This window comes from Atractosteus spatula, chromosome 7 (genome assembly GCF_055471065.1).
Source record: "Atractosteus spatula isolate fAtrSpa1 chromosome 7, fAtrSpa1.hap1, whole genome shotgun sequence".
NCBI classification, from domain to species: Eukaryota; Metazoa; Chordata; class Actinopteri; order Semionotiformes; family Lepisosteidae; genus Atractosteus; species Atractosteus spatula.
Genome location: NC_142712.1, coordinates 44,562,768 through 44,587,604, shown reverse-complemented (window position 1 = coordinate 44,587,604; position 24,837 = coordinate 44,562,768). Strand labels below are relative to the sequence as shown.

The window sequence follows — 24,837 nt, the reverse complement described above, 5'->3', positions numbered from 1 at the left end:
AAATAAGCACTGGGTAGAAGAAAACATTTCAGTTCTGCTACAGTATATCCACTGTGTATTTATATAGTTTTAAGCATATAAAAGTGTGCTGAAAACATTTCGATAATATGTGAAGGGTCACAGCTTATCCACTGATGTTAACTCTTCAAAGATCCATTCTTCATACAGTAAGATAAAAAGTCTCCCTCTAAAGATGGGGAAACCTGAGAATTTGTAGACCCACACGCAGCATCCAGAACCCTTTCACTCATCTTCTTATTTATATTCTGGTTTCAAACAATCAAAACAAAATATTTATAAATCTTTTAATTCCCAATCCAGAGTGTATATAATATGTGGCACAGTGCTGGTGAGATTTTCACATTCTCTATTTAATAATCTAATATATATTATATCATATATAATTAATAATAAATATATTATAGTTCAAGTAGGTCTTTCAATAATTATATTATATATTATAGTTACTATTATTACCTTAAATATAATGTGATGGGGCCCATCCCCTGCCTGCAGGGTGTTGCAGACCTCTAAAGTAAAGGAAATAAACTAATTGAGAACTTACCTTTGTGTTTGCAGTGTATACTGTATGGCGGTAGGAGGCCAGAAAAAAAGAAATAAACAAAGGAGAAACATAAGGGATGAGGTTTGAAACTTGGAAATGTTTGTTGGCTTGCAGTCATTATTTGTTAGGTCTGGCCCATCCCTTTGGTAACACTGGTGTTTTAAAAATAACTATTCATGTAACAATTTTTTATAAGGAAAGTATATTGAAGAAATAATTTGTTGGTGACTGTGGTATGTTTTATGTATTGTGTTTAGTTATAATGGTGTACTTATTAGGTGTAAATGTACAAAGGGCTATGGTACTGTATCTTTAAGTATGGGAGGTTACAGGGGATGGAGCCTCCACAATAAAGGGCAGAGGCTGAGAGCTCCTAAGGGGTTCAGGGAGGAAGGTCTCCGGTCCTTTTGTAAAAGGCATAGAGGAATCTATGTTGGTTTTTGTTGTAGCTCCATCTGCTGACTTATAAATAAATTATGAATCTTTTTGTGGATTAATTTAAATTGACACCTACTAAGAACTGATTGTAGGGAAAGAGCAAGCATGTGACACAAGAATATACTGTATGAACCATCCAGCACAAACCCAGCAATTAATTTATCTTTTTTTTGTATTTTGTTGGCCAACACCACTTTTACACCTCTTATTATGTCTGAACTGAATGCAAAGTGAAACTGAGTACATTGTTTTTTTTTATCTATCGGTTTCTTAACCCTCCCAGTCATAACCAGCTGTTTTTAAGTGATCACACAAAACACTTCAAAGCTGTAGAGATTCCTCAAAGCTGTTCAGAGCTTAGTCTGATTAGGTCCTATTATCAGTGTTTCCAGTTGTAAGTTTAGTGGATGATTCATGGGTTCAAATAATAAAAATGTACACTTAATGTAAGCTGTCTTTAGGTATCCATATTAAAAAAAAACATTTAAACATTAAAATCTGTGTGTTTCACATGCCAGAAATCTAATTATTATACCTTAAGAACATAGATGTGAGGGGGACAATTAAAAACAAGTTGCAGAAACAAGTTGAAATGTTTAACAAATTAAAGAGGGAAAAATAATATGAACATTGGACCTTTGGTCATAAACATGTGGTTTAATTCACTAAGGACTGACAGGTGTACAGTATAAAGTCGTGTAAAGTCTGATTGCAGGTCAACCAGGAAACGGAATTGAACGCCTGAGATCCTTCATCTCTCTGACAGAACAGCAGTTAGGAACCAAATGCCATCCCAGTAGGCCTACCTGCAGAAGCCCAGGACCACAAAAAGTGTAGAGGACAATGGTGCTAAAGACATGGCACAGCATGCGCTTGTCAGGGAAGGGACTCCCGTTGCAGATTGTGAGAAACAGTCAGATCAGAGCTCACTTTCACTGCACAGCTTCACGTACACTTGAATTACTGTGTGCTTTCGTTTGAAAGCAGAGCAGGTTCACTTTATATGCTCCTTTAACAAAAAAAAACCTAGGGCAAATGTTTTGTACAGCAGGTGCAAATAATGAAAAATGTTAATGCATGTGAAACGTTTAACAATGACTAATTATGATTTATAAAGAAACTTAAGGAGAGAAACACCAAGAACAACTATTTGTATTCAGCAAGCCGAGTGCATTCCATTACCTTATAAAACAGATACAACAGATACACGTTTGAAGGATGAAGTATTTTTCTCACGGTAATATCTTAGGTTTGTTTCTTAAACTAGACCATAAGTCAAAACATCTAATATTAGGAATTGGGTTACTTGACAAATTAGGGTACTGTAACGCATCCAAGCCTTTTAATTACCTCGCTTTTGACAAAATGTCACACATTAATACTTAGGCTAACATTTAAACAAACAGTTAACATGAGCTGACAAGAATTAATTTCAATATTAAAGGATGAAGGGAGTTTCAGATTTACAGCAACAACATAGGATGCCTGTATTGTTCTTACACCAAACTGATAGGGTATTATTTCTTAACGTCTAGTATAGCAGTTCCCAACCTGTGGCTCTGAAGCTCCAACAAGGGGATATGGAAAAGAAAAAGCTAATGTGGCATTAGATTTCATTCTAAAAGAAGCCATTGCTTCAAATTGATGTCCTGTGTTTGAATCAATGAAACAGCACCAGCCATCATTTGATGTACAGTAAGTTACCCATTATACACATTCAGCGCAAAACAGGAGTAAGCATGATGTGTTTGTGTGCAAAAATTCTTGAAAGTTGAAAAGGACTCCAGAGAGTTGAAAAGGTCAGGAAATGCTGTTTGAGTGAATATAGCATTTTATATGCAAGTACCTCAATTAGAAATGTACAGGTATGGGGGAAATCAGACGATTTACTTCAAAAGGACAATTCCAGTACTACCTAATACAAAACAGCACCAGTTTATTGCAATAAACTATTGCAAACTTGACTATGCAATCTGTTAGAATTTTTTTCTCACTAGCAAACAAGTACATGATCTCAAGTACTTTGAGCCACAAGCTCAAAGCTCCTTAGAGAGACACCTGGAAATACCTTTGAAAGTTCCTTGCCAAAGTCATTAAAATCTATAATTAGCTCCTACATGCAGTGGCAGGATTGAAAATGTTATCAAACAGTACAAAATAAAACCCAGCTTTCACAATTATTTCAGGGAATTTTTCTGAGCTCATACCACATTTAACAATGAGGACCAGACAAGCACAACACTGTACAAAAAGTCTCTATCAAACTCTTAGGGAAACGAATGCTGTTATATAGAATGCTGTACACTGTACTGTATATTTGTTTTGTTCTTCTTGGCAAAACATCACTCTTGTGGACAAAAAAAAAGTTGTTAAACTTTTTAAAAACAGAAATAAATTACTATTTACCGAGAAAGCTGTGTGATGGCTTGTCCTCTACAACTTTGATTCTCCGAGCACCAACAGGGATCACTGCTGCCTCAATGTAACCTGTAGCAATAGAAGCTCATGTGACGAAGGGCATCATTACACAGCCAAGACCTGGTTTAAGATAGGAGGCACAGAGAAGCTCACCACACACTTAAAGTCAAATGTTTTTTTAATTTTTGTTATGATCATTAATCTGGATAAAACTCCGTTCTTAGTACTTGATATAGCCTGAATCTTTTTCCCAACGCCCAATTCATCATTCTTTTCTTTACAACAGACATTGGTGAACTCTGACAGGTAAGGAAGAAGGAAAATGAAAATGTTCCAACAGCAGCTGTAGGTGATAGTTATATCACATTGAGCTTGAAGACATGACATACAGTAGTTTTCACACTGACTAGGATTCAACATTTTAAATTTAAAGTGGAAGTGAAGGCTGATTTACTAAGTTAGGAAGGTTTATGTCTGAATGAACGCCTTCATGTTTATCATGGGTTCCAAGACATCAGTAACTCTACACATTAACAGAAAACAGTGATCATGATTGAAACTATACAGGTACACAGTGAGTCATAAAGGACATGTTAAGAATGTTTTCTTTATTATCAACATGTTTTCCCAGAACGGAGTTTTATCTGAACTAACCATATGATAATGTCTGAGTCCAAAGAGAACATTCACAAGCATGTTGTGATGAATCCCAGGTTCACCCTTTTCTGGTGTAGCTCCTGTTCAGAGCTCAGGCAGCAAAGGCAAAAAGCAGCTCAGTGTCTTGCAATGGTTTCAAGAAATTAAAAAGAAAATGTATATTCCCGCATGAACATGCTAAATCAATTAATGAAAAACAATGTTTAGCTGCATTTTATTATGTATTTTGTATTACTGCTGCATCCATGAACAGTGGTACCACCACTTTGTACCACCCAAGTTCGGCAATTAGGGGAAAGTCAATATATTAAAACATACAAGTAATAGGTTTATTCCATGCTGAAAAAAAGAAGAAAGAGAACACAACGTTTCGGCCGTGGAGCCTTCTTCAGGTGTGCCCACACCTGAAGAAGGCTCCACGGCCGAAACGTTGTGTTCTCTTTCTTCTTTTTTTCAGCATGGAATAAACCTATTACTTGTTCCTTTGCAGCCTACGCATGCTGACGCAGCTACCCACCTGACATATTAAAACATATTTTATGTGCAGCCGCTTTAAGACTTTAAAGTTCATTAACACTGGAAATATACTTTTATTCCTGGCAAGCAGTATTTCTGTGCCAGACTTGTAAAATTCTTCTCCACATATTTGTGCATTTTACAAGTCTGTATTTAAGAATACTTCAAAACAAGACTGGAAGGGGGAAGGTTTTGAGTGATTCTTTCCAGAGAACCAGAGACATTTGTTGGAGAAACCATTCTAAAACACTGATTAGAGGAAAGGTACAGCTTATGTTCTCTGCTAGTACAGTACCTTGCAAATGTATTCAGACTGTTCCTGTGGTGTTCCTATTTTGTGAAATTAAAATACACATTTTTTAAACTTAACATTTTATTCAAAACCTGATTGTGCAAACTGAAGAATTCTAAGAATAACTTACAATTAAAAATTCTAAAGTGAAAAAATAAAATAAGCTGATTGCATAAGTATTCAGAACTCAATATTTTGTAAATGTATCTTTGTCTGCATTTTTTTTGGGGGGGGGATAAGTCTCTACCAACATTGCACATCATCTTTATAGAGTTCTTGCCCATTCGTCTTGATGTGTGGAAGATCTCTCAAGTTGGGGGTTAAATTATGAACAGCATTTCTCAAGACATTCCACAGATTCTCAATAGGATTCAAGTTGGGACTTTGACTGGACCAGTGAAGCAAATATTTTTTATGCTTAAACCACTACAGCGTAGCTTTAGTCTTGTGCTTTGGATCATTGTCCTGCTGAAAGGTGAATTGTCACTTTAGCTTTATGCTGGTAGCAGGATTTCCTCTAAGATTTGCCAGTACTTTACTCCATCCATGTTGACAAGCTTCAGCTGATGCAGAATTGTAATTTAATGCCGTCTCTGTCATGCTAGACAGTGAGAATGGTGATGACTGTGTGAAGCACTCTGCTGGATTTGTGTCACACATACATCTTTTAAATTAGAGTAAAAAGTTCCACGTTTTTAGCACGTTTGCAGTAATTTGTAGACTGTTGCAAACCCACTACAGGATTTGAGATGTTTTTTTTTCTGTTCCATAACATACCCTTTATGAAGTGATGGAATTTGAGATGGGTTTTCCATTCTGTCATACATACTGTACCAGCTTTTTGGAATAACTAGGATGTTGCTGACTCATGGACATTTTCTCCCATCTCAAGTCCATAACTCTTTCAAAGTCACCGTTGACCTCATGGTGACATCCCAAACCAGTTTCCTCTGTGCCTGACTGCTCAGTTTGAACAACCTGATGGAGGCAGTGTCTGAGTTCCTTCCATTTCTGAAGAATTGACTTCCCACACTCAAAGGGATATTGAGATTTGAAATGTTTTTATACCCTTTCCCTGATCTGTGTCTTTATGCAACTTTATTACTGAGTTACTTTGAAAGCTCCTTAGTCTTCATGGATGAATCTTTGCTTGAAATTCATTACGTGAGCAAGAAACAGGATTCTGTGTTTTCTGTGATGTTTTGGATTCTGAAATAATGAGAACCACTATTATTGCTTAAAGAGGTCACTCAGCTGGCTTGTTAAAGTAATTTCTGCACCTATATTAATTTGTTTGCCACAGCAAGGAGTTTGCACACTTATGCAATCATGACTATTCATTTTTCATTTTATTCATTTTATATACAGTATGTGGAAGAGGTTATATATATGTATAATTAACATTCATTGATACTTTAAAAGTCAGCTTTAAAGCAAAAAATGTGAAAACTGTGTAAGGATCCAAATACTTTTGGAAGGAACTGTAGCTGTATTGTGCATCAGTCAGAACTGTAAAAATGTTTAGCTGGTACTGAATTTGATAAAACCAAACAAAACCATTCAATTCAGAGCAGATAAAAATCTCAATTTCAAATGTCTAACTTTCAATGAGCTGCTTTATGTTTACCACCTGACACTCTACACAGAATCCACTTTGTATTCACCAGCGCATTCCCCAGTCCCAATTACTACCATGCTGTTACCAATTAAAAAAACACATCAAACGATTGTTAAGAAGCACCCATCACCATTATCATTAGGTTGCTTATGTCTCACCCAGACTGTAGATAGTTAATCCATAGAAGAAATGAATAATATGCACATAGATAACATCATCAAAGCATGTTGTGCACAAGGATGATGTCACCATTGCATACTGAGCACAATAAGAGATCATAATTCCTAGCATTTTCTAGAACTGTTTTTTAAGTCTTATATGAATTATTAAAAATTAATATTTTTTATTAAAATTAATAAATAATTATTATTTATTTGCTAGAAACCAAAAATATCACATGCTAAGACACAATTTGGTTCTAAAATTACAGTAAAAATATATGGAAAAAAAATTAAGAGGTATTTTAAATGTATATGTGACATTTATTTCAGAGTGGTAACAAAGTCATTTAGTAGTGTGGCCACTAACTGATATGCTTGGAGGAATAATCCACTTCATCTTCATTTGACTTCATGTAATCTAAACTAATCCTGGGGAGACAGAATTTCCCACTCCTAGTTTTACACTGCCCCTCATTTGAGCTATCCTGGGAAAATAAGAGTGATTTGGTCAAGACTAGCATGATAAATTTATATTTCTGAGAAAACTGGATTCTTTAGGTGGATATTTCTTTATCTGACAAAATATTCCACAAAGACATCAAGAAAATCATTAAATAAGCTTGTTAAACAAGTTAGAATGCAAGGAAATCCTCTTTCAATTTCTACTGTATCTGGGATGTCTCTAGATTAATCCAGCTTCTCCAGTATGTCTCACATATGATTATAGCAAGATTGTTTTCAGTAACATACAGTACAGTGTTTATTTTTGTACTTTTAAGTAAACCCATTTTGCTGAATTTCTGCTGACTTTGTGTTTGGATTTCTACTCACTTGGTGTTATTTTGTCTTCTGCATGCTAGCTTACAAAAGCTAACACACTGCAAGAATCAGAAGACACATAAGATGGCAAAATAATATATTTTAATATGTTACAGGTGACATCTTTCAAAAATGAAAAAATATAATACTGACTGGGGCAATTATGTTAATCAGAAATAAAAAATGGAAGCATATTACTGAATGTTTTTTATATTTCAGTAACTCTTATTGTATGACAACAGCAATCCTTTCTGCTGAAATAGTCTATATTTATACTGTACATTAATAGTGTTAAGTACAGTCTTAACATTTTAAAGATCTGCACAATGGAGACTTCAGTGACTATACATTACATTAATGGTGGTTAAAAAATGAATTAATTGTTTTCCATGATACAAAACTTCTGCATTAAATTCATGCTCATCTTCTATGAACTGAAATGGAAAAATGACTTCAGGATATACAGTATATTGGGCACTCACTAAGTTAAATATCTGCAAAATGTTTTTTCCACTTTTCCACTTCCACTTTTGTTATTTTAAGGTTTTTGGATAAGGGGCTACTGCCATTAATATAATGAAAGATACCCAACAGAATAAAAATCTGATTAAATGTCCAAATTCTGTCCAAATGGTGCAATATGGGCTCCAACCACTCTGTAAACTGAAATATTTTTCTGCCTTTTCCTGCTCAGACACCACTGTTCTCTTATACAAAATCCCAGGAGAACCCAATGAGAAGTGACACACACATCTGTGGTCATTAAGTACCAACCGGGTAAGGTGCACATTCACAACCAAGTATCTTACACGAAAAACACTTGGGAACAGCCCTGGGTTTTGACATCACACACGTAGAAACCTTCTTACAATGGCTACTGGTGACTGGGAAACAGAAAATGATTTGTGAAGGTTTTAGTCATGCTAAAATCATAAACGTTGCTGTTGTTGTCTTCACTGTAAACCCACATATCACATACTCAGAAACAGATGCTGAATACACATTCTCACAATGTAGAACAACTTTTGTGTACAAACATATCATTAACACAGCTGGATGGGAATTTCAGACATAAACAGGAATTAGGATTCTTGCAGCAAATTTAAAAATATGTTATGGAATATAAAGTCTTAATGTCCTACATAATACATTTCTTCTACCTGTTCAGCATTCATGTTCATTCAGGAGATATTATTATATGTATAATCATCATATCTGTAGTCACATCATCAGTGCTGCTTGGTTTGTTTCATGGATGTGAAAGAGTCCTACTATGAATTATAGAAAATCTATTACAATCGCTTGAAATCAGTCTTGAAATGAATAGCAGTTAGTTTCTGTTTGTTAAATACTGTTTATATTAACAACAATTGTGTCCAACAAGTTATAAATTAAAATTTATCTCCGGGACAAATGATTTGCTTTAAACCCCATAGTGGTTAAAATCGAAATAGAAAACAACCCATCGCCCCTACTGGACCTTTGGTTCTAAAGGAGCCTTGCAGCCACTGTTCTTTCTGCTGATGTGGAGAAGGACATGACACTGCTGTTTTGTGGCATCAATGCAGTATTAACAGTATACTTTTCAAAAGTCAGTCTTGGTAAATCTGCCACTACAATAAATAAAACTGGAAACAATACGTTAGACTTTTGTACAGAATTTGCTGCCCTTTTCACTTTTTTAACAAAACTTACAAATTTTGTCATGTGAAAACTATGCCCAATTAAACCATTGCACCTCACCTTTCACACAGTATTCCTTATAATAAATTAACTGTTCTGATTCACAAAACCAGGCAACACATTTACCATTTCTGTTTCTGAACATACGTTTTTACTGCAATAAATTCAACGAGACAATCTCTGCGGTCTCCTTCCCTATTTTTGTGAACCACTTCAGCATTTCTTCCAGATCCAATGCCATAGTAGGTGGAAAAGTAAATGAGTTCATTCTCTCATTTTTAAAAACATCGTTCTGTGATTTTGTAATGTTTTTTTCCGAAGATTCCCTATCCCAAGGCAAAAGCCTGTGAAGTAAAAATGTGTGTGGAATTTTTTTTCCAAGTCACCAGGGGTCACTGGTTGCCTTAAAGGACCAGATCACATCCTGTTGACCTGCTGCTTCTGTTCTGGCATCAGTGATGCTATTAGGCTGGAATCAGTGCAGGAAAGCATCAGATGTAACCTAAGCCTTTAGAATTTGTCGAACACCCTGCTCACATTATTTCTTACAGACATGGAAATAGTTTTCACTCACCCATTCCCTTGGTGTGGTTGAAATCTCCCTTAACTATCTTGCAGGATTTGCCATCCCCATTACACACACCGCAGCGGTCCTCTTTGGCTGAGGATCCAATGATTCCATCACAGCCAATTTTCTGCCAGTAAAAAAAGAGAAGCAGCCAGAAATCTTTCATTATTCTAAAGATATTCAGCATCAAATGAATCAGGACATGCCTGAGGAAATAAGGAAGACATTGTTTTTGTTTTTGGAACACATGCATAATTACTCTAGGATAACAAAAACAAGGGATGGGTTATAACTTCTTAAATATATACAATTATATTTCACACTCTCCATATGGGAAGAATTTGTATGTAATCAAGTAGTTACTATCCAGCAATTATTATTTTAGTTAGCCCAATGAGACTTCAGACAATTTCCCCTGTCCCCTCAAACATTTTGTAATATCTCTGGACGTTTTTACAGGGGAACCCTGGTTTAAAGCTTAAATTAAAGCAAACTCCTTGGAATTAAATGCAAACCATCAGACTTCCTAGATGTTTTACTGTGTCCACTCACCAGACAGAAATTTCCAGAAAAAAATTCAATAAATGATTTTTTTTTGTCCTGTCTTCAAAGATAAATTTCTCAAGTTGTGGCCCTGGAAAATGGCTGAAAATACTTGTAGATCTTGCCCTAAGTGTCTACGAGACAAACTGGACAAATATCTAAAACAAAATCTACATAATTTGTTTGTGAAGTCAGGATCTGGAATTATATGTTCACATACACAGAAAATTATATTCAGAAATTATTAAAAATATTAAAAGGTGTAATAGCTATTGCAATTACTATGTAAACCTCTAGGCAGTGCTAGAGGATTTTTCATCGCTTTTTTTACTGCCATCTTAGCAACAGGTGTGAGTTGCTGACATAGATAACTCCTAGATGCTATGTCAACAAACATCTTGCTAGATAGATACTACAAAGCCTGGCTGAGGTTTTTTTTTATTTCCCCAGTCATGTTATAGAGGCAGTGACATCTCCTAGGACTCTGAATGGTCGAAAAATAATGAATGACAGCAATTTGAACCAATTAGACCCCCCCTTTTCAGACTTCATTATCGTGGACAGCCAAACACATTTACTCTGTCGGTTTACATTGACCCAGTGGTTTAGCAGGTAGGTATACCGTTTTTCAGTGGGTACAACATCTAATTGTGTATATCGTGCATTTTGGTTTTGTGGGATTGTTGTTATTATTGTTACTATTATTGTTGTTATTATTGTTTAAATTGGTTTAAATTCCTAAACAGGGAATTTAATACAGTGAAAAAATACTTTTTGTCTGTTCTGGTATTGCTGTTCCTTTTAGAAGATATTGGGTTTCACTTGTAAGTTAAAAGTAACCTGATTAATTATGATTACGAATAATTTATGTTTTAGTGTGCTGCAGACGCCGGTGACTATGTTTGGTTTCAGTGGGCCTTTATACTCATACTTGCAGCATCTCTCTGGCACATTACACCTAGTAAGTGGGGAAAGAGGTGGGGTACATTGCTTGCTTTGTTTTTTAAATCATTAATATGTGTCAAAGGAAACCACACAAGTTGAGGCTTGTGAGACACACTGGTTGCAAATAACTAAGTATCATAAAGTAAAAATGATAATAAAGGTTAAAAACAGGAGCAGGCCATGTAGCCTGTTAAGCAGTTAGCAGCTAATTGAGTTGAGAATCCAATCGAGCTGCTTCTTTAAGAAAACCAGGATATCAAAAACATGAACATTCACCTCTTATCTGTAGTTTTCTATTTATTAACACATTCTCGGTCCAAACACATAAATGCCCCTGAATGCCTTCCACCTGTAATTTGAGAAATAATCCTTGCAGGGAACTTTATCAAAATCTTATGAAAAAATACAAGATATCATACCAAATACAACATATCATAACACCATGCATGCAATTCTTTAATTTTTAATAACCTTCAGTATTAAACATAAAAAATATTTAAAGTACTTAGTGGTTACTGTATGTATAATTAGACAGGCAGGTAGAAATGAGCCCCTCCTGACCTACAGTATGTGTCCTTACTACAGTTACATCATTAGAATAAAACTATTTTGCTATATCCACAAGTGGTACAGTATGATTGTGCACAGTATATACAGTAGTTATGAGGCCACAGTATCTACAAGTGTGACATGGGCCCTTGAGTAATACCTTTTGAAATTGAATAAAATCAGATGATTCTCATTCTAAATTCACATAAAATCCATAAGTGCTGTTTAAAAAAGCAAACACAACAAAGGAATTTGTTTTCTATAAATCCTACAATATTTTGCAGAAGATAACTCAAATTATTGTGACATGAAGAGATAAACAACAGCAATACCAAATTTGAAGTGCATTTTGTGTAAAGGGAATCAGGGGTACAGTGCTACCAGAGCATACTAAAGCACTACTCTGGGGCCTTAAATCTGTCTCACCTGTAGATAAGGACCATCATTTCAAAACAAAAAGTGTGTCTAACTAAAACTGTATGCTCATCCCAATCTGAAATTATGCACTGTATCTTGTACAACTGAAATCCAAAAGCAGAGTACACAACAGTACTCTGGCAGAGTTTGCTTACTCCAGGATACATGAGCTCCCTCTATACCCAAATGAGCTGAGGTTTAACATCTCAGATTAATCTAATGCTACATTAATCAGGTGTTTAATATTTATTACAGAATGGTCCTATGTCCTTAAAAAACACATTTCATAAAACTGTTTTTACATACTTAGAGGACACTTTCTTTTCTTTATTTATTCTGCATTTGGGCAGAAAGTATGCACAGCATTTTACTAAAGTCAACATTGTTAGTAATGTACCTTGTACCACCAGTACTTTGTTGAAATCGGACATTTAGCAGATACTTTTATAAAAACTTCCATGGTCTTTTTTATCCCTGCAACTAGCATATGTGTGGTCCCCAGCATTACAGCACACAACAGATGAACACATCTGCTAACACAAGGAGATCAGTCCAGTGATCCAGCATATCGCTCAAGCTTCAAAATACAAATTTACAGGCTCACACCAAATGAGCTAATTACACAATTAGTTGTGTAATTAGTTTGTGTTTCATTGTACTGTATGTACCTGTATTTGCTGTCTCTTGAATATGTTGCTCAAACTTCCCTTTTGTCTGCCCCCTTAATAACTAGACATCAGTCATTTTCAATAATTTCTCTATTTACATATTCTTGTCATTAATGTTCAGCTTTTAATATTGGGTTTTAACAGCATCTGAATTGATCAATTCTAACGAAACATTAATTTTCATTAATTTAGTTTTCAGAAGTTCAAGAACTTCTCTTAAACACAGTCTTTCCACAGTCCAAAAATATACTGGTAGGTTAATTGTTTTCTCGGAAAATTGGCCCTAGGTGTAAGTGTGTGCATGTCTGTGTCTGTGTGTGCCCTGTGATAGACTAACGTCCTGTCCTGACGTATCTTCCCATGTGCATGTTGCTTGCCAAGATAGGCTCTCTATAGGCTCTCTTTGCCAATCTATAATTCCTTGGAAGAACAGCTTGCTTCTAAACTGTCATAATATTTCAATGGAGTTTGAATCCAGACTTTGACTTGACCAATTCAAAAAGTGAAATTTCTTCCTTTACACCCATTTTGTTTAGATTCGCTTGTATATTTAGGATCATTGAATCACATGTGTCACCCACTTTCGGCTCTGCTTCAGCCAATGTATAGCATGACATCCTATTTCAGAATTTGCTGATATAACACTGAATTCATGGTTCCATCAATGTTAGCAAGCCATCCAGAGACAGCATAGCAGCCCCAAAACATATTACTCCCACCACCCTGTTTGATGGTTGGAATAAGTTTCTTCTGTTGGTTTCTGCAACCTAAAAAAATTCTCATTGTTGCCTAAAAATTCAGCTTTCCCTCTCCAGAGAACATTCTTCCAATCACAATAGGCCTGTGGATTGCCCACATGCTCTTTGGAGAGCTTGAAAGAGGTGGTAAAGTTATTTTTAGAGAGCAATGGTTTCTTCCCAGATACACTCCCAAAAGAACCATTTCTGTTCAATCTTTTCCTGATGGTTAAGACATGAACATTAGCTAAAGTAATAGAGATCTGTAGATCCTTAGATGTCACTATGGGGTTCTTTGTGACTTCCTAGTTGATTTACTGGGTTGTTGTTGGGACTACAGTATCTCGGCAACACAACCTGGGTGCAGTCACTATTGTCATGAATATTTTCTATTTCTAGACTGTTTAACAGTGGATGGATGGTACCCCAAATGATTATGAATGGTTTTCTTACCCTCTCCAGATTGAGGAAGATGAGCCTTTTTGAAGTCCTCTGAAATGTCTTTTATTTGTGGCATGATGCGATATGAATAAACAAGGTTATCACTTATGAAATTGTACAGTAATTCAAATAATTATATTGGGGGGTTAAAAACTTTTTCTCAGGACTATCTCTTCAATTTCAGTTCTTTTTATTATTTTCTATTGTATAATACTAATAAAACAATATTGCATGTGTATAGTCTACTAAATTAGGGTTCTGAGCCATTTAAGATGACAAACGGGCTTTCTTTTGATAGTTTACATGACCCAAGACAACTCAACGAAATATATTTTGATTCACTACAGCCTATAAATTCTCTATGTACTTACACACAATGTTATCTTTATCGGTTAAAAGATCCAGCATTCTAGTGCTTAGATTTAAACATGTCTTCCTCGAGCACAGCATATGTTAATTTGCCCCATATGCAGAAACTAAACTGTACCCTCAGATCATACACAACTGCTGACAAGACTTGCCTCATCCCTCCAAATTAAGAGAACAATTTTAGAAGTCGTAAGTGCAGTACACTTGGGGAAAAGACTGCTCCACCAGCTAACCCTCATGATGAATCGGTGCTTATTTATTATCATCTGTATGTATAACACATGAGATCGGGTCAGTCTCTCATCACAGACTCACCAAATTAATTGGAAGCAAATGCGAGTCTTTGCCTCCTTATGTAACCCAGCTAAGGCAGGCAGATCGTTAGACTCCTCACTTAAATTAAAATAAATGTCCCGGTAGAATTTGATACTTTTCACCTGAGATGACACAGAAAGCAAAAAGTAAATGTTAGCTTAAGCCGACTGTGTGGAGACTTGAAAGTGAAACCAAACAGCAACTGGTATAAAACAAAAATGTCAGCAGAAGAGTAACACATTTAAGACATTTTAATGAGTAAAACATTCAAATGTCATATTTATTATCATTCATTTCTAAAATGCTGATTTATAACATTAGTTAAATTACAGTTAAAATCAAACTAGATTTAATTAATAGTAATGTATAATTCCTTACATTTCTATTGTGCTTTTCATCCCAAGGGATCATAAAACACCTAGCATAAACTATACAGTACATTGCCTACAAATGGTTTTAGACCATTGCCTATTTTTTCACATTTGGTTTTTAAAGCTTGCAGTCATGACTTTGAAGTAGCAGTCAATATTTCTATGCACAACCAACAACACATATTTAATGTACTGTATAACTCTAAAAAACAGGTAATTAGATAATTAATATGAAAGAAAAATGGAAAAGCAATGATTGCATTAGAATGCAAACATTTTTATGGCCTACCTAAATTAATTAAGGTGCACAAATTTACCTTAATGGGCCATAACAAGTTTGTATTAAAATGTATTTTATTACAATTTTTTACCCGTCTCTGAACAATAATTGTGTTTAACATGATTTTAATAAAAACATCTGACCTTTGTGAGGTCACGTAGAGAATTTCAAACACAGGCTCAACCATCAAGATCATGAACCTTTCTTTCAAAGCAAGCCAACGATAAAGTCACTGAAAAGCACAGATTAGAAGGGTTTATGACAACCTGTATGAGCACAGTCTACTCAGTCATCAAGAAATGGAAGTTGCATCCTACTATTAAGACACTGTCTAGGTCAGGCTGTCCCTCAAAACTGAGCAGCCAGACAAGGAGGAAACTGGTTAGGGCCACTCATAAGTCAATGACAACTTTGAAAGAGTTACAGAGTTCAATGCCTGAGATGGAGAAAATGTACAATAGTTAATTTCAAGTCAGTCTATAATATCCCTATCCCTCCATAAAGCTGGCCTATAAAACTAATTTCATATCACACATGCAGTCTGCAACAAAGCACCAAAGCAAGAGTGGTTCCGCAAAAATCCTATAGATAGGAGATTACTAGCAGGAAAAAAGGCAGGAACACCTGCTTCAGTCTGCCAAACTGAAGGTTTAAAACTCACAATGAATGAGTGCTCAGCTTCTGAGATATAGCCAGAAGGCGGCAATACTGCTGTAAGATTTCCACTTAATAAATACATATGTAGAAAGAGTCAGGTAATTAAAAGTACTCCAATCCTTGTAAAAGCTGAGATAGCATATCTTCCCTTTTTTGTTCATGCATAATAAATGCTAAATTGACACAAGTGGCACCATTGGTACATTGGCATATTGGCAACAAATCTGTATATTCTTGATCATATTATTGTTAAAACAGGGTGAATACATTTCTACTGTGTAAACATTTAGGAGATTACTATAGGACGTACACCATACTTAACTTTTCATGCCCAAACGGGCACTGGTGATCACACATAGGACAGCACACCTGGCGTTGTTAGAACATGCTCAGGCAGACTTTCACAGCGTGCATCTAATTAGTTTATTATTTCATGAATTGTTTCATTATTTGTTACATTTACTTTAAATACTTGCCTTGCCCTTCACTCACGGCTCTGTCATTAATAATAATAACAATTATTATTATTATTATTTGATTATGCAACGGCAGCCATAGTGCGCCAGAATGCTCACCACACTTCAGCTGTCCGTTGGGAGGAGAACAGAGTGATGAATCCAATTCATAGACTGGGAATTATTTGGAGGCAAATGGGAAATTTGGCCAGGGCACCAGGTTTACACCCCTACTCTTTTCAAGAAACGACCTGAGATTCTGAATGACCACAGAGAGTCAGGACCTCATTTTTATGTCTCATCCGAAGGTTGGCGCCTTTTTACAGTATAGTGTCCCCGTCACTATACTGGGGCATTAGGACCCACACAGACCGCAGGGTGAGTGCCCTCTGCTGGCCCTCTTCCAGCAGTAACCTTAGTTTTTTCCAGGAGGTCTGCCATCCAGGTACTCACAAGGCTCACACCTGCTTAGCTTCAGTGGGTTGCCAGATGCAAGTTGCAGGGTGATATGGCTGCTGGCTCCTATGGATCCTGAACACATTAGCTGAGCTACTGTGCGTTTAACTAACCTGTCTTGTGTGGGACTCTGTAGTCATTATATCTTGTCCAAATGATTCATTACCCTTGACATTTCCTAATCTCCTAAATGTTTACCCTACCCTTGACACCTTTGGTCCTTTAAAAACTTGAACCATCTTCTTCTCTCGCCCTGCCCCCTGGTACAACGACCATTTGCGATCTATGAAGGCAGCCTCTCGGAACCTTGAGCATAGGTGGCATCATTCTGGCCTAAATGTACTGTACATTATCAGGCTTGGAGAGATTACTTGTCTGAATATAAGGTTACTATAGAATCTGCTAGATCCACCTACGTCTCTCCCAACATTGAAAATTACCTACCATATCATTTCCATACCTCCTCCCTCCTTATCCAACTTTTCTGGTTCCCTTCTCTCCAGTTTCTCTCTTCTTGACTTAGCATCCCTCAATAAACTAGTTACACAAATGAAACCCACCACATCTATTTTAGATCCCATTCCCACCACTTTATTTCAGTCCTGTTTCTCATCTCTCTGTCCCATTGCCCTCAATTTATAAATGAATCCTTGAGCACTGGCATTTTACCAACAGTCCTCAAAACTGCTGCCATTACCCCCGTGCCAAAAAAGCCTAACATGGCTCTCAACAATCTTAACAATTTTCGCCCCATCTCCAACTTACCCTTTCTTGCAAAAATTCTAGAACGTGCTGTCACATTTCAGTTACATAAACACCCCATGACAAATAACCTTTTTAAACCCCTCCAATCTGGCTTCTGTCATCTTCACAGCACGGAAACTGCCCTGGTCAAAGTCACTAACGATCTTCTAATAGCTTCTGATTCTGGTTCTCTTTCTATACTCATCCTTCTTGATCTCAGTGCTGCTTTTGACACTATTGACCATGATATCCTACTTTCTTGTCTTGAGACTGTGTTTGGAGTTTCTGACACTGTTCTCAAATGGTTCAAGTCTTACCTCACTTATCGCTGTCACTTTGTCTCTCTTAATCGGCATAGGTCTGAAATGGTCTTGTTACGTGTGGTGTTCCTCAGGGCTCAATACTGGGCCCCTTGCTCTTCAGCATTTACATGTTTCCACTTGGTCAGCTTTTAAGATCACATGGCCTCAGCTATCATTTCTATGCTGATGATACTCAAATATACATCCATACCAAACCTGACACTGATGTGGCTGTCTCTATTCTATCTAATTGCATCTCTGACATAAAAACTTGGATGACTCAAAATTTCCTTCTTCTTAACTGTGACAAGACTGAAGTCATGCTTATTGGCACCCCCATCAACTTCGTAAAGCCAATCCTGTAACCCTATCTGTAGATGGTTCTGTACTTGAGCTAATGTCTAAATTGAAAAACCTTGGAGTGATATTCGATTCTGGATTAACATTCAACCCACATGTGCAGCATATTGTCAAAAAAGGATTTTTTTTTCACCTCTGAAATATCGCTCGACTACGCCCTATACTATCACTAACTGTGGCTGAAAAGCTGATCAACACATTTATGTTCTCTCAAATTGATTACTGTAATGCTCTAATCTTTGGGGTATCTAAATCTACTTTGAACAAACTGCAGTATACAAGTGATCACATTACTCCTATCCTGGAGTCCTTGCTTCCTGTCAAATTCCATGTTGGAATTTGCTCACCTCATGCTCACCTATAAGGCTCTGCATGGTTTGGTACCTCAATACCTGTCTGAACTATTATCGCCATACTCCCCACCTCGCAACCTTCGCTCTTCAAATTCTGGTCTCCTTACTGTCCCCCAAGCTCGTCTACATTGTATGGGTGACAAGACCTTCTCCTGCTGTGCCCCCAAGCTCTGGAACTCTCTGCCCAAGGATATCAGAGAGTCACCTTCTCTAAACTCCTTCAAATCCAGACTCAAAACCCTCTTCTTCAGAAAAGCCTTTACTTAACTGTTCCATTCTTCACCCCTCTGCTTTTCTTAGTACCACCATCCTCAGTCTCCTCTGTATATTGTAATTGTTTTATCTTATGTATTCTTTTTATTTATTGTTGTTGACATTCTGTAAAGCGCTTTGAGAAGCCACCTTTAAAGGTGCTACTGTATATAAAATAAAGTTTATTATTATTATGATGATTTGTTGTCTAACAACCTGACATCAGAATCATAACTAACATTTGATCGTAAAATCGTAACTGACATTTGATCTGAAGTACTTGCATAGGATGGCTACTGCCAATGAAATCAACAGGACATATTTCAGATATTAATAAATTTGGAATTTGGAAAAATAACCCTGCAAAAAGATTACAAACCCCTGTATCTGCACTAAATTTTACTTCTGGTTTAGACAGCATGAACAATCTGTCACAGTGAACCTTCTATCAAAAAAATGAAGGCTCACGAACAGTGTAATGAAAAGTTCTATCAAGAAATCGAAACTCATTTTGGTGCTTTTTATTCATGCACATTAAGTTTCACTGGATGTTGAAGACGCTGTAAATAACTTCATTAGCACGAGTACAACATAAAAGAACACATTATCCTTAACAGCAGTATGAAGCTTCATTAATAGTAAGAACTGTTTTACCATTTCTTATAATTCATGAAGGAAACGGGGGGCAGAGAGATACTTGTTAATGTGAATACATTTTAACACAAACACCTCCAATAATTCTGAAAAGTTGCAATCCATTGTTTACATACAAAATATTAAATTACTTATTGTACACCTACAGATCACTGCTCGTAAAAGGTAAATATGTTAATACACCATAAGAAGACTATTTTAGTTTTTTACAGGTTTTTGGTTCATAGTTTAAGCTAAACAGTTGACGTGTGTACAGTTCACACAGCTACTTAAACCAAAACACTTTAAAGCTTTATGCAAAGGCAGTCTTATTTTTGTCTTGTCATTTCTGTCTAAGCTTTTTATGGGCTCTGCCTGACTGGGTTCCTTGGTTATTTGCGATTTGTGTGATGTTGATGGATTGGATATAATCTGAACTAAAAATCCTCTCAGTACTGTATATAATGAATGTAGCTGGATATACCCCAAAAAGAGAACATCCACACACTGTCTCTACATATGCAGTATCCATCTAACCATCTAATCTTTTTCAGCGCATTGCTCCTGTCCCTGTTCCAGCTCAGACAGCGATTACAACAGAGAAAATGCTAGACAGAGATTATATAATTGATACACTGATGTGAGAGCTGAGGCTTACATTTTGTGTCTTCATTATCTTGATAGAAGCTTTACTCTGACATATTTTCTTTTTATTTTTCTCTTGTTTTTGTTTCTCTTTCAACTAATTTTATTTGACTTTGCACGAGGCGATGGGGAACCCAGGAAATACCAATCCTGTCTCGGACTTCTTCTACAAGCAAAATCAGGAAGAACTGGACTCTCATGATTTGGATCAGATGTCAGTGTTGCTTTGGGAATTACTCTCAATGGACAGGCAAACGTAGATGGTGAAAATTAAGACAGCAGTAGCGACCTCTCTGACTGGATTTTAACTGAGTACTTAAAAGGTAAGATGGTACATATTCCTCTTCTAAACTGGACATTATTTTGGGAGAATGGTGGGTAATGAGCAGGACACGAAGTTCAAAAAATCTGAAGAGCAAGGAAATTGAGTTTGAAGATCACTGGGGATTAAACAATATTTGAATCACGGCCTTATTGTAAATTTCTAAACATGATGATACAGTTAAATTACAGTACAAAATGATCTAAAAATGGTTTCCAAATCTGAAACTTCTTTATTAAGAAGAAACATAGGATACATGGAGATTGCGTGTCTAGAGTCCATGACAGGCCCTAGGTACTATCCTTGTCACTATCACATCACCATATCAATTTCAACAGATTTGGTTTAACTAATAAAATTCTTAGGTCCCTTCTGGTTTCGACTACCACGCTACTACCACTTTTCAGAGAAGTCAATTCTGTGATTCTTCAGTTTTGCAAGAAGGCCATGTGCCTCTTTGCAAACACTTCACAGGAGTGGCTTCTGACTAGTCACTATCCCAAAGTGGCTAAATCTGTGTAATGCTGTGTAGTGCTGAAGCATTTGTTGTCCTCTAGACAGGTTCTCTGACCACCTCTGTTAGGGTGGTCATTGGATTTTTGGTCACTTCTTTGACCAACGACCTACTTGTCTGATTGCACAATTTGGGAGGAAAGACTGCTCTAGGAAGAGTCTGGGTAGTTCTGTATTCTTTCCACTTCCGAATTATGGACCTAAGCGTGCTCTTGGGAGCTTTCAAAACCCTAAATATGATTTCTGCCCCTTCCCAAATTTATGCCTCCTCACAATTCTATCAAAGAGTTGCTCTTCATGGAAGAGGTTCTGTTCTGACAAGCACTGTCAAATGAGGCACCTGATATATATAAGGGTGTATTATTTCTGAAATCATGTTATTCAATTAAATGGACCACAGTCATGTACAGTATATGGAGAACACAGGTGGACTGTATTCAGGCATTAAAGTGATGTTATAAGGAAACTGGAGTGCTGTAGGAAAGGAGGTGAATACTTTTCAAATCAAGACACTTATTTTTCTTTTAAATTACAGGTACCTTTCCACTTTAATTCCACTTTGACATTATAGAATAATTTGTGCGTTTCAGTGATCTCATATAAATGTATTTCTATTTGAGTTTGCAACATTAATTATGAAACATCCACTGGGCGAGGGACACTTTTTGAAGGCACAGTATAAAGATACTGGCACTACATTGGGAGCCTCCACATTACCTTGCATCACTGGATCCTGACTTGGCTTAACATCGTTTATATGGTTCTGCTCTCTACTACTAGAATCTATGGCGAAGGCTTGGAGTGCTGCTGCTAGTGCAGTAAAAACGTTATTGCAAGGGGTTCCTGTTGTAACTGTTGTGTTTTGTGGGTTCTTGACTGGAAAGTCTAGTGTTGCTGGAGTGGAGCTGTTCTTGCTTTTATATTTCTATAAAATTTAAAATAAATATTTGGTCACACAAAAAGAGAAAGTGTTAGATGAGGCCATGGCCATCTGAGGAACTGTGCTTTCAGGAGAAGTCAGTGTTCTCTTCAATTCAAAGAAATGTGAACTGGGATACAAGTACCTGCTTAGACGTGCTATTGAAACTTACATGGTCACAAACATTGGGAGAAGTAAAGAAACAATGTTCTTTTCAAAAGTTCATCATAATCTTTATTTTATTTTAGTGCCTTTAAAGTCGGCTTCGCAAAGCACTTTACAGAACGACAACAACAAAAAATATATATACACAAGATATACACAGTGAAAACACACAATGAGAGGAGACAGTAGATGGGGTACTGAATACAGCAGGAGCAAATAGGGTATATAACAGAAGTTAAGTAAAGTCCCTTCTAAAGAAGAAGGTTTTGAGTCTAGATTTGATCAAGTTTAGGGAAGGTGACTCTCTGATATCCTCAGGGATAGGGATAGGAGAAGGCCCTGTTACCCATAGCATGTAGATGGGCTTAGAGGACAGATAGGAGACCAGAAGTAGAAGAGTGGACGTTGCGAGGTGGTGAGTAGGATGATAGCAGCTCAGACAGGTACTAAGGCGTCAAGCCATGCAGAGCATTATAGGTGAGCATGAGGATTTTGAAGCTAACATGAAACCTGACAGGAAAACAGTGCCAGGACTCCAGGATAGGAGTAATGTGATCACTTGCACTAGACCTGGGCAGGATGGTGGCTGTTGAATTTTGGACATACAGTACTGTACCAGTGTTTGTTCAGTGTGGATTTAGAAACCCCAGTGAGCAGAGCATTACAGTAGTCAATATGGGAAAAGACAAATGTGTTGATCAGCTTTTTAGCAACAGTTAGCGATAACATAGGATGTAGTCTGGCGATGATAAATATTAAAGAAATCTTTCATTATCCAAGGGCTGATCTGTATTATAAACATCATTTATTATATACTATCATTCCTTACCTGACATTTTCCATTGACACACAAATCTGTCTCATAAGGTCCACATGGAGTGCCATCTAGGACTCTTTCTGCTACCATCACAGGTGAGTCTCGTCCCACTGGACTGCAGAACAAGACACAGGGCTTTTCTGTGGAGAAGAAAATATCAAACATATTTTAGAACAAACATATAATGCACACTGGGCAATTTAAGGAATGATAATATTAAATTTACCTCATTGATTTATTTGAAGAATACACTTCTGAGTAATTGATATCAACTGTCATTTACATTCACATAACTGAACATTATGAATCACTGACTGATTAGTACAGCTGTTGTAAACAGTAAAACATTACATAAGAGCATAAAATTGAATACACAAGTAAAAGAAAGAGAAGTGTAAATCTGTTCTGCAGGCCCCAAGCACCGCATATCAGCAGTTATTAGTTCTGATTTTCACAGCTTCATTCAGTAGTAGAATACTGAAAAAAACACATTTTTCACAGAAGTCGGCCTTATTGAGATTAAGAAAGCATTAATAAAAACAAGCAAAACAATTAAGCCTACTGTAGCTCATTAAGACTAATGCTAGTGATGCACTGTATTCTTCATAAATGCTCTTAACTTAGCTGACCTAGTCAGCAAGAGTAGACACTAGTATGGCACAAAAAGAAACAACATCAGTGATTAAAAATCAAGATTTGGAACTTGCTGAATTGAATCAGATGAGTAATCTGTACAAATATGGTTCCAATCAGTTGTTTAATGTTAGCTGAGGTAAAGTATTTTGGATGGTTAAAATAAAAATTACTTAGCGATAAATTCAATCTGAACAGTGTCTTACGGTATTACAATATGGCAGGCCTAAATGAAATGTATTTAAAATATTACATCTACTTTCATAATGCAGTTTTATCCCTAAAAACTATTTTGTAGCGAAAAGGTCGAAAACTCTACAAAGCAAATTTAATCACTTAAACTGTTTAGGCAGAAGTAATGGGAGATAACATTGGCTTAGATTCCACCTTTTGAATTAAAGTCAGCCAAGCAATTACTGCTGCTCTCAGTAGGTAAAGAGAGGGCGTATTGTAATTTCCACTGCCTTCACAGAAACAGCTCCACATCCTGTTATGAAAGTTAAAATAGCATACATTTGGCCAGCAGCTGTAATAATTTTATACTGTGACAATGGATTGAATGGGACACTGATTAAAGACTGCATATTCATAGTGAAGGCATTTAACTCCAAACACACCCAGGCAAAATACAATTACAGTATTTTCACTATTTTGTACATCTAATGAAATACAGTATCTGTCAAAACTAACACCATATCAGCATTACTGTTTACAGAAAGACAAAACCAATGTGCCTAATTAGGTTTTTGCCAAAAAACATATTTTCAGGAGCTCCAAATAAGAATAGTTTAACCTTGGCCAAAAAAAAAACAAAACAAGCTTAAATCCAAACAAATAATACCATGGCCAGGTGGCTTGTTCCAGCCTCCCACTACCCTTACCGTTAAAGATGTGTTTCCTTTCTTGGTTTTAAATGCACTTCAGCCTAGTTTTCACTGTTCCCTCTGGTTCATGTTTCATTGTTAAGTTTGAAGAATTTTAAATACTTGTAATAGGGTCTCTTGCACAATTCTTTGTTCAGGACTAAAAAGGTTTAGTTCCTTCAGTCTGTCTGTGTAGGTCATTTCCTTAAGCTCCAAAATGTATCTGGTTGCTCTTCTCTGAACTGATTCCAGAGCAGCATTACCTTTTCTACAATGTGGTGACCAAAACTGTATATAATATTCTTACTTGGGTGTTATACAATTTTAAGATAACATCCTTTGTTTTAATTGTGTTTTTAACTTTACAGTACATACTAA

General features: G+C 36.4%; 1 protein-coding gene across 1 annotated transcript in view; it reads right to left on the bottom strand.

The window, feature by feature from the left end:
- adamts17 (ADAM metallopeptidase with thrombospondin type 1 motif, 17) overlaps positions 1-24,837 on the bottom strand; it is a 140,545-nt gene that overhangs the window by 40,228 nt on the left and 75,480 nt on the right. The window contains exons 14-16 of the mRNA XM_088921470.1: positions 22,976-23,103; positions 9,742-9,862; positions 3,410-3,490 (exon numbers count right to left, since the gene is read on the bottom strand). Of these exons, the coding sequence (XP_088777596.1) occupies positions 3,410-3,490; positions 9,742-9,862; positions 22,976-23,103 (330 nt within the window). The remainder of the gene's footprint in view (positions 1-3,409; positions 3,491-9,741; positions 9,863-22,975; positions 23,104-24,837) is intronic.